This window comes from Aegilops tauschii, chromosome 6, assembly GCF_002575655.3.
Source record: "Aegilops tauschii subsp. strangulata cultivar AL8/78 chromosome 6, Aet v6.0, whole genome shotgun sequence".
In the NCBI taxonomy this organism is placed as follows: domain Eukaryota; kingdom Viridiplantae; phylum Streptophyta; class Magnoliopsida; order Poales; family Poaceae; genus Aegilops; species Aegilops tauschii.
The window spans coordinates 370,529,892-370,542,337 of NC_053040.3; the positions used below are offsets into that span (position 1 = coordinate 370,529,892).

At 44.0% G+C, this 12,446-nt stretch overlaps 1 protein-coding gene across 1 annotated transcript; it reads right to left on the reverse strand.

Annotated features, from left to right (window-relative positions):
* Positions 1 to 1,242: 1,242 nt before the first annotated feature.
* Positions 1,243 to 2,057, reverse strand: LOC109762739 (uncharacterized). The gene is made up of 2 exons (XM_020321614.4): positions 1,759 to 2,057; positions 1,243 to 1,681 (listed from the first exon to the last, which is right to left on the reverse strand). Exons 1-2 carry the CDS (start codon positions 1,980 to 1,982, stop codon positions 1,525 to 1,527), a joined length of 381 nt encoding a protein of 126 aa, XP_020177203.1. The 5' UTR covers positions 1,983 to 2,057; the 3' UTR covers positions 1,243 to 1,524.
* Between the last annotated feature and the right edge of the window lie 10,389 nt (positions 2,058 to 12,446).

Below are 12,446 nucleotides of genomic sequence, written 5' to 3' on the forward strand. Positions count from 1 at the left end.
GCACCCACGGCCACGAGAAGGAGCAGCCACACCGCCAGCACTGCAGACGAAGGCGGCACCGAACGCCGCGCACCGGTGCAATCAGACATGTGCGAGCGTGTGCCGAGCCATCACGTGTGCCCCCCGAACAACCAGCAGCCTGCCTCTGCCTGCTACTGGAAAATAATTCGGCGTGCTTAGATGTCGTAACGTGTCAAGAATCTCGCAGACTCGGACCGGGAGGAACTCCCAATACTAGCAAGTGTGCTCTTTGTTTACGGGCCTCCGAGGCTGCCTAGAACGATTCTCTCGCCCTCGGAGCGTGCAATGTGCCCACATGGTTTGCAACTTGCGAGCATCAGCCATATCAAAATCTAATCGCCCAGCCAACAATTTCGTTGTTCTTTATCGAAAAAACAATTTCGTTGTTTTGCTAAGACTAGTATATTGTGCGGTGCTTTTTGTTGCGAGTGAAGTTTGGACCTTTTTCCCGCAAAAAAAAAAAGTTTGGACCTTTGGCCGGTTTGTTAACTCCAAAGTCCACTTTGATAAGTACTCCAATGGTTCGTGCTTTTAGGTGCGAGCAAAGTGTAGTCGTGCAATGTTCAAATCACACGGGCTTTGCCCCGGTCTTGCTTCTAATCCGTCCAGTCCAATCAAAGGGTACTTTTCAGCTAAATCACAGTGCTGGATTGTTGTTGAGAAATTATGTGCTATTCTCACTCGTCAGCATCCTGATACGAAGTATTTTCAATTGAACTCGTGGAACGCGTGAAGTGACATGTATGTATTCTTTTGCAGAAAATCGACATATATGTGATATATATGCCAGCCAGGCTGCTAGCTTAAACACTGCAATGATTCACAAGAAAGTAAATTAAAATAAAATGATAACACTGCAGTGGGCATGAATAATACGGTTATATATATATATATATATATATATATATATATATATATATATATATATATATATGTTAGTGTAGAATAATGCGAATAATACGGCTAGATGATACGGCCCTCCTGTGCGTATACAACGGCCATGAGTTTCGGCATGTTCGTTGAGTGAAAAAAACACACGAAATCCAGTCTGGACATGAAGGTGACACATGAGAGGGAATAATGGTTGGATTTTGTAACTTGGTGTGGTACAGTTACTCGTTGCAAACCTGTCTCCCTGTAAATTCATCATGCATGTGACACGGACTAGTAAGTGAATTAAAAAATAATAGTATTCCAACACCAGACCGGACACAGTCGCCATGGATGGTTGCCTCGGTGATCTTATTTCTTCCATGCCAAAATTTTGGAGTACATGGGGATCGCACACAAGGAAGAAAGCATGTTAATCACACATATAGTGAGCGTTCCAGACGAGACCATCTTCTTTTGCCTCCAAGAACTGTATTCCAATAGGGAATATAACCAGCTCCCTCAAGCTGCTCATGTCACGTCGGTCCGCATACATCCACAATCCTGAAGTTTATACGGATGGAGTAGCATCGAGCATAGTAGGCCATTTGATAGATCGATCGATGGATGCTTCTACCGAGCCCAGATGGGCACTCTGTGCGAGCTCTGCCGCTGCGACTGCTGCTCCGTCGTCGTCGCGGCCGCGGACTTCTTGGGTCTCTTCTCCGCCGCCTCGTCGGTGTCGATCTGCTGCTGCCGGCACTCCTCGCTGCAGAACGGGGTGTCGCCTCTGCGCCAGCAAAGAATCACGTTTGCACATGCCACCATCACAGTCAAACCCAGAGCATGACGGCGTAAGATGTTTACCTGTACATGAAGATGTCCTTGTTTCCAGCGATTGTCCGCCCGCACCGGAAGCAGGCGTCGAGGTAGTGGTGGCCGAGCTCGCCGGCGTCGTCGCGGGACCCGCGCCGGGGCCTCGGCGACGGCGAGCTCCGGTTGCGGGGGGAGGAGTGCACGACGGGGAGGAACCCTCTGTGGACAATTTCAGAGGTCTCCAAGGAGCTGGGGAAGTAGTAGAAGTCCTCCATTTCCTGGCTCGGTTGGTGTTCGTCTAGCTCCCTCCTTGTTGCTGAGTTCGTTGGGACTTGGGAGGAAGGAGGAGGTGGTGGAGTTTGGCGGGGAGAGGAGCGCGGGATATAAAGGGGCGCATGGCAGGGGAAGTGTGTGCTTTTCGTTTTGGACCCTCGGTTTCGTGCGGGATCCCGGCGTGATCCTGACATCCTGCACGGCTGCATAGTTGGAGTAGTTTTTTTTTTCTTTGCGTATATCAAACACCTAGATGCACGTACGCCTACCCTATGGCGGAGACAATACATTACATGCCATGCACATGCACATAATTTAGTGTGTTTATAAACTGATGAAAAACATAAAAGCATGAAATCATTTGTAACACATATACAATATATATTGTATAAGTGAACTTTGCATAAGAAAAAAAATGCACCAACATTCTATGTGTGCCTTTCTTAAACATATGTGAATAGTACAAGTAGCTAAACCATCATTTGGAGTATGGGGGCATTGTTGTTTGATTTCTTTTAACGTTCAAAGAACCATCTCGATATTAATTTTCTCCAACGGCACCCGGGCAAGGTGGAGATGGTGCGAAAGGCCGAGCATCGTGCTTCATTCCAAAATCTACCAAGAAACTAGCATGGCAACCAAATAGATCACTAATGGCTCACATTTGTGATGATGGCTAACTGCCAATTTTCTCACGGCAGTGTGGGTTCCTCACATGGTAGGAGTTCAAGACCCCAACCCGTTCATCCATATTCCCCAGATGTGCATCGAGTTATGGCAACTAAAGGGTAGGTGAGCCTCGTACTCATGAACTTGCTTGCATATGGGCATAAACCACAGTTTGGACACCTGGGCTATCAACCTTTATACCCCTCTTATAGATGAGGAGCCAAGCAAAATTACTTTCAGCGGGACCCAAGCCTTTAGCACGATGCGGTACAATGTGGAATCCTTGTTACCGAGGAATTGAGTGAAATATGTTGAATTTGCTAATATTCCCATAGTACCATGGCCCTCGAGCAGATGGGTTCAGTAGTGTTGTGGGCCAACTGAACTGATTAACCCGCTACATAAGTCGAGTTTTAATTTGATGTGCTCGACCGTTAGCCCACTGTACATTCTGATGTTGGCGATTGGCCGCGTCCTACAAATAACGCACCATTTCTTCTCTAAGATCTTAAAAATAAGGGACATGCTATTTCTATCTTCAGCTTGGAGTCATGCAGCCCTGTTGTTGTTATTGTTTTGGAGCTATCTTGGTTTATTCTCGTTAGGGCATGTAAATTGGTTGATAAAACTGTCCTTTTTTATCTATATTCCATGTCATTTAGAGAATACAAAAGAACATGTTATATAATGGATTAACTTTTAGTATTATTATATCTAGCAATCAATGTTTACATGCTCATAAAATTATGGGGTCATTTAAATTGAACTAAGAATGTGTAGCTAAGAGAGGACATATTGTACAACTAAGAAAAATGTTATAGGTTTTCTTAATTATGACATTATCTCTTATATAAGAGAAGATAAAAATCATTTATTTTATTTCTCAGTATTCCAACCCGAATTCATCCTACGTGGTGAGGCGTTACTAATTACTATATTGTACGCGCTTTTACTTTTTTGTGCATGGGTAGGGTCAGTGGCCGATCCACCATTAGGGCGAGCAGGGGTGGCTGCCCCGTGTCTCCGGCAACAGAGCATGGTACCTCCCTTGAACATCGACCAGCGGGCGCGGCATCATCTAGCTCCATTGTTATTCGTCGCCCTGGCAAATTTTGATTTCTGGGCCCGCCATGGGCTGGGTGACAACAGGGAGACTGTTTGAGTGTTTGTTTAATGAACGAATGCAAAGTGAGATCAGCATTGTTAGTGCTTTCGGCCTAGTACTTTCATGCTAGTACTGATGCAATCTCGTTAAATGAAAAAAAAGTATGTGAACGAATAGTGACAAAAGGAGCGCTTAATTTAATATGGTAATACAAAAAATAAGACATCAAGAATCATAGAAATTTTATGCCCTGGTGATGTGTTCATCCTCCATCGCCCCTTTCTGAAAAGGGACAAACCAATGATGGAACAAGAACTAAATAAAGCTGGAGGTTCTGCTAAAAGCCGGGAAGTGCCAATATACAAGAGGTCGATCCTTGTAGGAGAACAATAAAAAGGTGGTTAAGCAACTGGTTCAAGTTGCAACAAATCTAGAGCTTGGCTGCTTTGAGTGCTTATGTGGCTAATCGGGTGGCCGAGCAAAAGCAGGCGCATATATGGTGGCATGGTCCGCCGATATTATAAGTGATCTCATATTATAACGAGCAGCACAACCGGCCTCATGGGCTCGAGCTCTTCATATTCTATGTGTTTTCCCCCTTCTCGGAGCCATTGGTGTTTTGATTACTATTACTGGTAAGCAAACCGTTCAAGTACGTATAGTATTTGAGTAATTTGGCTTCTGGAACTCAGTCGGCTCCTTGTCTTGTTGCGGTTATGTACATCACGCATGCATCTAAACAACGCGTACGTGGTGGTTTTCGCAAAAAAAAAAAAACACGTAAGTGGTAGCATTTGCAATTGGCATGCTTGCATTGCTTGATCTTTTACCAATGTTGTTGAATTAGTGTGCAAATTGCAGGTTAAAAACTTACGGTAATATGTCAGTGGGGGTATAGTCAAACATGCTGTGTCAACCATGTCATATAGAAAGGGATTTCATCAAGGTCAAACACTCGGGGGTAGCTCTCTGAAATTTAACTTCTAGTACATGTATTGATCAGCAACTTGGTGAATTACACGGGACCATGGAGGCTGACCTTGGAAAGGGGGTGATTTTTGCCTTTGCCGTACGCAAGGATTAGCCATGGAAATAGTAAGAACGCCAAGGTTGCATACACAAGTGCATTTTCTCGATGGACTTATGAGCAAGATGCACCATTATTGTATCACTGTTCACTAGTATAATCTAATGAATACAGTGCTTGTACATTATACAAAGGACATGTCCTTGTCTTTTATTTTATTTATTTGTTTTGATTGGGAGGACATATCCCTGTCGATTGGTCATTTTCATGACACCAAATACATTGCGGTGCCTTCCCAAACTTAAAAATGCCCACTCACTATACAAATACTACTCCTACATAAAATGTAGATGAGCACATTATTCAGAGAGAAACCGGGCCCCGGTACCGACATACAAAGACGCACCAGCTTGCATCTTTTCTTAGATTTCATCAGCTTGCACGCGTTTGTTCGGGCCGGCTACAGTGTTCATGGGCGTCTCCGTCATTGGGCCACTTGATTTTTACAGTTGCCGTTTTACGGACGAAACGAGTTGGGACAGCGGGCCGGCATGGGCTGCGACGTTGTGGTGGGACTTGGTTAGATTGCCTACAGGTTGCAGCAAGTAGCATGTCCTATACAATGGTACTGTTAGTATCAAGCTTAATAACTCAGTGGGCCCATATTTTCAAAGTGCTAGAGGGGTGCGCCAAGGAGACCCCCACTCCCCCTTTTTGTTCAACCTAGCTGTAGAATGTCTCAACAAGATGATCCGTAAAGCGCAGCAGAATGGCCTCCTAACTGGACTAGCATCTGATCTTGTCCCGAATGGGGTGGCAGTTCTGCAATACGCAGATGACACGATCATTTGCCTCGAGCATAATGTGGAAAAAGCATTAAATCTGAAGCTCCTCTTATACATATTAGAGCTCATGTCTGGACTCACTAGTAGAAAACTGGGCTTTGGTCACAGGGCAATATTCACATTAGTCCCAGTTCAGTCACGCATTGGTCCCGGTTCGTGCGGCCAGGGGCCTGCCGGGCCTCGTGGGGGCATTGGTCCCGGTTCGTCCGGCCCCTTTGGTCCCGGTTACCAATGGGCCTCGCTCATGGCCCACCACCATTGGTCCCGGTTGGTGGCTTGAACCGGGACCAGAGGCTCACCCTTTAGCCCCGGTTCATACCACAAACCGGGACTAAAGGGTTGGTCCTAGTTGCGGCCAGAGTTTAGTCCCACCTCGCCAACCGAAGGGCGCTCACACCGGTTTATAAGCCCGTCCCTCTCTGCCTTGTTGAGCTCCTCTCAAAGTGAAAATAGATGCCCTTATACAGGGAATTTGACCTAAATTCAGAGTAAATTTCTTTGAATTTCATAGAAATTTATTATGAATTTAGGTTGAATTTTCTCTATAGGCGCATCTATGTTCATTTTTTTATAGTAAATAAAATAAATAAACCTTAATAAAATAAATAAAAATAAATAAACCTTAATAAAATAAAATAAAATAAACTATAGTAAATAAAATAAATAAACCTTAATAAAATAAATAAAAATAGCAGCAGTAAAATAAATAAAAATAAAATAAATAAAGTAAAATACGTAAGTAATTAGAAACAAAATGGAATAAAATAAATAAGTTTTTTGTTGTAAGTAGAAACAAAACAAAATAAATAAAGCAAAAGAGAAAACAAAAAGCAGGGAAAAAAATTATGCCACCTACTGGGCCACCACGGCCTGAATACGACTTGAAACCCATCCATGGGCCAGGATTCAGGCCCGCAGAAGGCCCAGTAGGCCCCACAGGCAAAGAGAACGGTTAGGCCCGAAAGCCTGCAGTTGAGAGGAGCTCGAGAGGGTGGGCGCAGCAGCGCTTATAAACCACTCTCGAGCTCTCTCAACTAGCGAGGTGGGACTAAACTTTGGCCGCGACGCGGGCAGCACATGTCCTTTGGTCCCGGTTGGTGGCACCAACCGGGACTAAAGGTGGGCATGGATACCGGTTAGTGGCACCAACCGGGACCAATGCGCCCCCTTTACTCCCGGTTCATGCCACGAACCGTGATCAATGAGGTGCCTATATATACCCCTCGCCCGCGAGCAGAGCACTCCAGTGCTCTGTTTTTCTCTGGCCGGCGAGGGGAGGGCTTTGTGGTGCTCTAGCTCACCTCCTATGCACATGAGGTGTTCGATGAAATGCCCGAGCCACAGTAGTTAAGCTTTCTCCTCTCGAAGCTCGACCTCAAAGCTCCATTTTCCTTGAGATTTGTATGGTTTAGCGGAATGCACGCAGATGAACCGGCAATGGATGTACGGTGACAGACACACCTCCGAGTACATTAAGGGTGTGCATGATTTTCTCGAAGTGGCTGAGGCAAACAAGCAGAATGGTTTTATGTGTTGTCCATGCCCTACATGTGGGAATACAAAGTCTTACTCTGACCGGAAAATCCTTCACACCCACCTGCTTTACCAGGGTTTCATGCCACACTATAATGTTTGGACGAGGCACGGAGAAATAGGGGTTATGATGGAAGACGGCGAAGAAGAAGAGGACGATGACAACTATGTGCCCCCTGAATACGGTGATGCTGCAACCGGGGAAGCTGCTGAAGATCAAGAGGAACCAGACGATGTGCCCAATGATGCTGCAACGGGGGAAGCTGCTGAAGATCAAGAGGAACCAGTGCCCGATGATGATGATCTCCGCCGGGTCATTGTCGATGCAAGGACGCAATGCGAAAGTCAAAAGGAGAAGCTGAAGTTCGATCGCATGTTAGAGGATCACAAAAAAGGGTTGTACCCCAATTGCGAAGATGGAAACACAAAGCTCGGTACCGTACTGGAATTGCTGCAGTGGAAGGCAGAGAATGCTGTGCCTGACAAAGGATTTGAGAAGCTATTGAAAATATTGAAGAAGAAGCTTCCAAAGGATAATGAAATGCCCGACAGTACATACGCAGCAAAGAAGGTCGTATGCCCTCTAGGATTGGAGGTGCAGAAGATACATGCATGCCCTAATGACTGCATCCTCTACCGCGGTGCGTACAAGGATCTGAACGCATGCCCGGTATGCGGTGCATTGCGGTATAAGATCAGACGAGATGACCCTGGTGATGTTGACGGCGAGCCCCCCAGGAAGAGGGTTCCTGCGAAGGTGATGTGGTATGCTCCTATAATACCACGGTTGAAACGTCTGTTCAGAAACGAAGAGCATGCCAAGTTGATGCGATGGCACAGTGAGGACCGTAAGAAAGACGGGAAGTTGAGAGCACCCGCTGACGGGTCGCAGTGGAGAAAAATCGAGAGAAAGTACTGGGCTGAGTTTGCAGCTAACCCAAGGAACGTATGGTTTGGTTTAAGCGCGGATGGCATTAATCCTTTCGGGGAGCAGAGCAGCAATCACAGCACCTGGCCCGTGACTCTATGTATGTATAACCTTCCTCCTTGGATGTGCATGAAGCGGAAGTTCATTATGATGCCAGTTCTCATCCAAGGCCCTAAGCAACCCGACAACGACATTGATGTGTACCTAAGGCCATTAGTTGAAGAACTTTTACAGCAGTGGAATGGAAACGGTGTACGTACGTGGGATGAGCACAAACAGGAGGAATTTAACCTGCACGCGTTGCTGTTTGTAACCATCAACGATTGGCCCGCTCTCAGTAACCTTTCAGGATAGACAAACAAGGGATACCACGCATGCACGCATTGTTTAGATGACACTGAAAGTATATACCTGGACAAATGCAGGAAGAATGTGTACCTGGGCCATCATCGATTTCTTCCGACCAACCATCAATGTCAAAAGAAAGGCAAGCATTTCAAAGGCGAGGCAGATCACCGGAGGAAGCCCGCCATGCGTACCGGTGATCACGTACTTGCTATGGTCAATGATTTACACGTAATCTTTGGAAAGGGTCCCGGCGGACTAGCTGTTCCGAATGACGCTGAGGGACACGCACCCATGTGGAAGAAGAAATCTATATTTTGGGACCTACCCTACTGGAAAGAGCTAGAGGTCCGCTCTTCAATCGACGTGATGCACGTGACGAAGAACCTTTGCGTGAACCTGCTAGGCTTCTTGGGCGTGTATGGGAAGACAAAAGATACACCTGAGGCACGGGAGGACGTGCAACGTTTGCACAAAAAAGACGGCATGCCTCCGAAGCAGTATGAAGGTCCTGCCAGCTACGCTCTTATGAAAGAAGAGAAAGAAATCTTCTTTGAATGCCTGCTCAGTATGAAGGTCCCGACTGGCTTCTCGTCGAATATAAAGGGAATAATAAATATGCTAGAGAAAAAGTTCCAGAACCTAAAGTCTCATGACGGCCACGTGATTATGACGCAACTGTTTCCGGTTGCATTGAGGGGGCTTCTACCGGAAAACGTCCGATTAGCCATTGTGAAGCTATGTGCATTCCTTAATGCAATCTCTCAGAAGGTGATCGATCCAGAAATCATACCAAGGCTAAGGAGTGATGTGGCGCCATGTCTTGTCAGTTTCGAGTTGGTGTTCCCACGATCCTTCTTCAATATCATGACGCACGTCCTAGTTCAGCTAGTGGACGAGATTGTCATTCTGGGGCCCGTATTTCTACACAATATGTTCCCCTTTGAGAGGTTCATGGGAGTCCTAAAGAAATATGTCCGTAACCGCGCTAGGCCAGAAGGAAGCATCTCCATGGGCCATCAAACAGAGGATGTCATTGGGTTTTGTGTTGACTTCATTCCTGGCCTTAAGAAGATAGGTCTCCCTAAATCGCGGTATGAGGGAAGACTGACTGGAAAAGGCACGCTTGGAGGGGACTCAATAATATGCAGGGACGGATATTCTTGGTCTCAAGCACACTACACAGTTCTACAGAACTCTACCTTGGTGACCCCGTATGTCGATGAACACAAGAACAGTCTGCGCTCCAAACACCCGGAGTAGTGCGACGACTGGATTACATGTGAACACATCAGGACTTTCAGCAGTTGGTTGGAAACACGTCTCAGAGGTGACAACACTGTTTGTGATGAGCTGTACTCGTCGTCCAGGGGACCATCTTTGACTGTATTGACTTACAAAGGATACGAGATAAATGGGAATACATTTTACACGATCGCCCAAAATCAAAAGAGCACCAACCAAAACAGCGGTGTCCGCTTTGATGCAGCAACCGAGAGGAGAAAGGACACATATTATGGTTACATAGTGGACATATGGGAACTTGACTACGGACATGATTTTAAGGTCCCTTTGTTTAAGTGCAAATGGGTCAATCTGTCAGGAGGCGGGGTACAGGTAGACCCACAGTACGGAATGACAACAGTGGATCTGAACAATCTTGGGTACACTGACGAACCGTTCGTCCTAGCCAATGATGTGGCACAGGTTATCTATGTGAAGGACATGTCTACCAGACCGAGAAAAAGAAAAGATAAGGAAGCGAATACATCATACGATGAGCCAAAGCGCCACATAGTTCTTTCAGGAAAAAGGGACATCGTGGGAGTGGAGGGCAAGACAGACATGTCTGAAGATTATGAAAAGTTTCATGAAATTCCTCCCTTCAAAGTCAAGGCTGATCCAAGCATCCTGATAAACGATGAAGATTATCCATGGTTACGGCGCAATAAGCAAAGGACACAAGCGAAGAAAAAGTGAAGACTTTCTCTCCACAACTATTATGATGATACCATGCCAACTTTCAACCTTTTTGTAGTTCATTTGAAATGCCTGTTGTAATAGATGAGTTTTCGTCCGAAATCCTGATACTTCGAAAGAGATTGTCCATTTTGTACACGAAGTGCATCCAATTTTTGCCGTAACCCTCTCAACTTTTTAGCACATGGTATGTGGGTGAAATGATCACACCATGCCAACTTTCAACCTTTTCAGAGTTCATTTGTAGTGCTTTTCAATTTCACGGTCATATAGCTCATGAAAATCAGTAAATGCATGAAAAATAACAAATGAAGTCAGAAAGGGTTGAAAAATGATGATGTGGCTTTGAATGGTGCATTTTGAACACACAAAAAGTCTGGAGTTCAAATAAGTTCAAAAAATGAAATCCCTTTGTAACTAATGAGTTTTCGTTCAAAACCCTGATACTTCGGAAGAGATTGTCCATTTTGTACATGAAGTGCATCCAGTTTTTGCCGTAACCCTCTCAACTTTTTAGCACATGCTATGTGGGTGAAATGATGACACCATGCCAACTTTCAACCTTTTCAGAGTTCATTTGTAGTGCTTTTCAATTTCACGGTCATATAGCTCATGAAAATTAGTAAATGCATGAAAAATAACAAATGAAGTCAGAAAGGGTTGAAAATTGATGATGTGGCTTTGAATGGTGCATTTTGAACACACAAAAAGTCTGGAATTCAAATAAGTTCAAAAAAATGAGATCCCTTTGTAACTGATGAGTTTTCGTTCGAAACCCTGATACTTCGGAAGAGATTGTCCATTTTGTACACGAAGTGCATCCAGTTTTTGCCGTAACCCTCTCAACTTTTTAGCACATGCTATGTGGGTGAAATGATGACACCATGCCAACTTTCAACCTTTTCAGAGTTCATTTGTAGTGCTTTTCAATTTCACGGTCATATAGCTCATGAAAATCAGTAAATGCATGAAAAATAACAAATGAAGTCAGAAAGGGTTCAAAAATGATGATGTGGCTTTGAATGGTGCATTTTGAACACACAAAAAGTCTGGAGTTCAAATAAGTTCAAAAAAATGAAATCCCTTTGTAACTGATGAGCTTTCGTTCGAAACCCTGATACTTCGGAAGAGATTGTCCATTTTGTACACGAAGTGCATCCAGTTTTTGCCGTAACCCTCTCAAATTTTTAGCACATGCTATGTGGGTGAAATGATGATACCATGCCAACTTTCAACCTTTTCAGAGTTCATTTGTAGTGCTTTTCAATTTCACGGTCATATAGCTCATGAAAATCAGTAAATGCATGAAAAATAACAAATGAAGTCAGAAAGGGTTGAAAAATGATGATGTGGCTTTAAATGGTGCATTTTGAACACACAAAAAGTCTGGAGTTCAAATAAGTTCAAAAAAATGATCAACTAAAATATGCTGTTATGATCAACTAAAACAAAACTATAATATTCTTCAATAGCCAAAAGAATCAACTAAAAAGCTTTTATAAAACTCCAATAGCAAAAGGAATTTTCATCAAGAATGTTTTTGTTAGAAACTTTAATAGCAAAAAGCATTATCATAAAGATTTTTTTGTTAGAAACTAAAATAACAAAATTTGTTTTTGAATAGAATCATAAAACACAGTAATATTAAATAGCAGGAAAAAGAATCACTCCAAAACCTATTTTTATAGTAAAGTTAATCACAAACTAGTGATTCACACAAATTTCAAAGATTTCAAATTTAAACTATACTAATTTGAAAACTAATGGCACTAACAGGAAGTTTATAATTTTTGTGACCTAAAAGCAAAAAGAATTAAAAAATAAACTTTAATAAAATAAATAAAAATAGCAACAGTAAGTATTTTGTTGTAAGTAGAAACAAAATAAAATAAATAAAGCAACAAAGAAAAAAAAAGTGCCATCTACTGGGCCACCACGGCCTGAATACGACTAGAAGCCCAACCATGGGCCAGGATTCAGGCCCGCACGTGGCCCAGTAGGCCCCACATGCACATAGTGTATGGTTAGGCCCGA

Coding starts and splice junctions, on each gene's coding strand:
- LOC109762739 (XM_020321614.4), bottom strand. CDS start 1,982: ATGGAGGACTTCTACTACTTCCCCAGCTCCTTGGAGACCTCTGAAATT. Junction 1,682..1,758: donor AAGGACATCTTCATGTACAG/GTAAACATCTTA, acceptor TTGCTGGCGCAG/AGGCGACACCCCGTTCTGCA.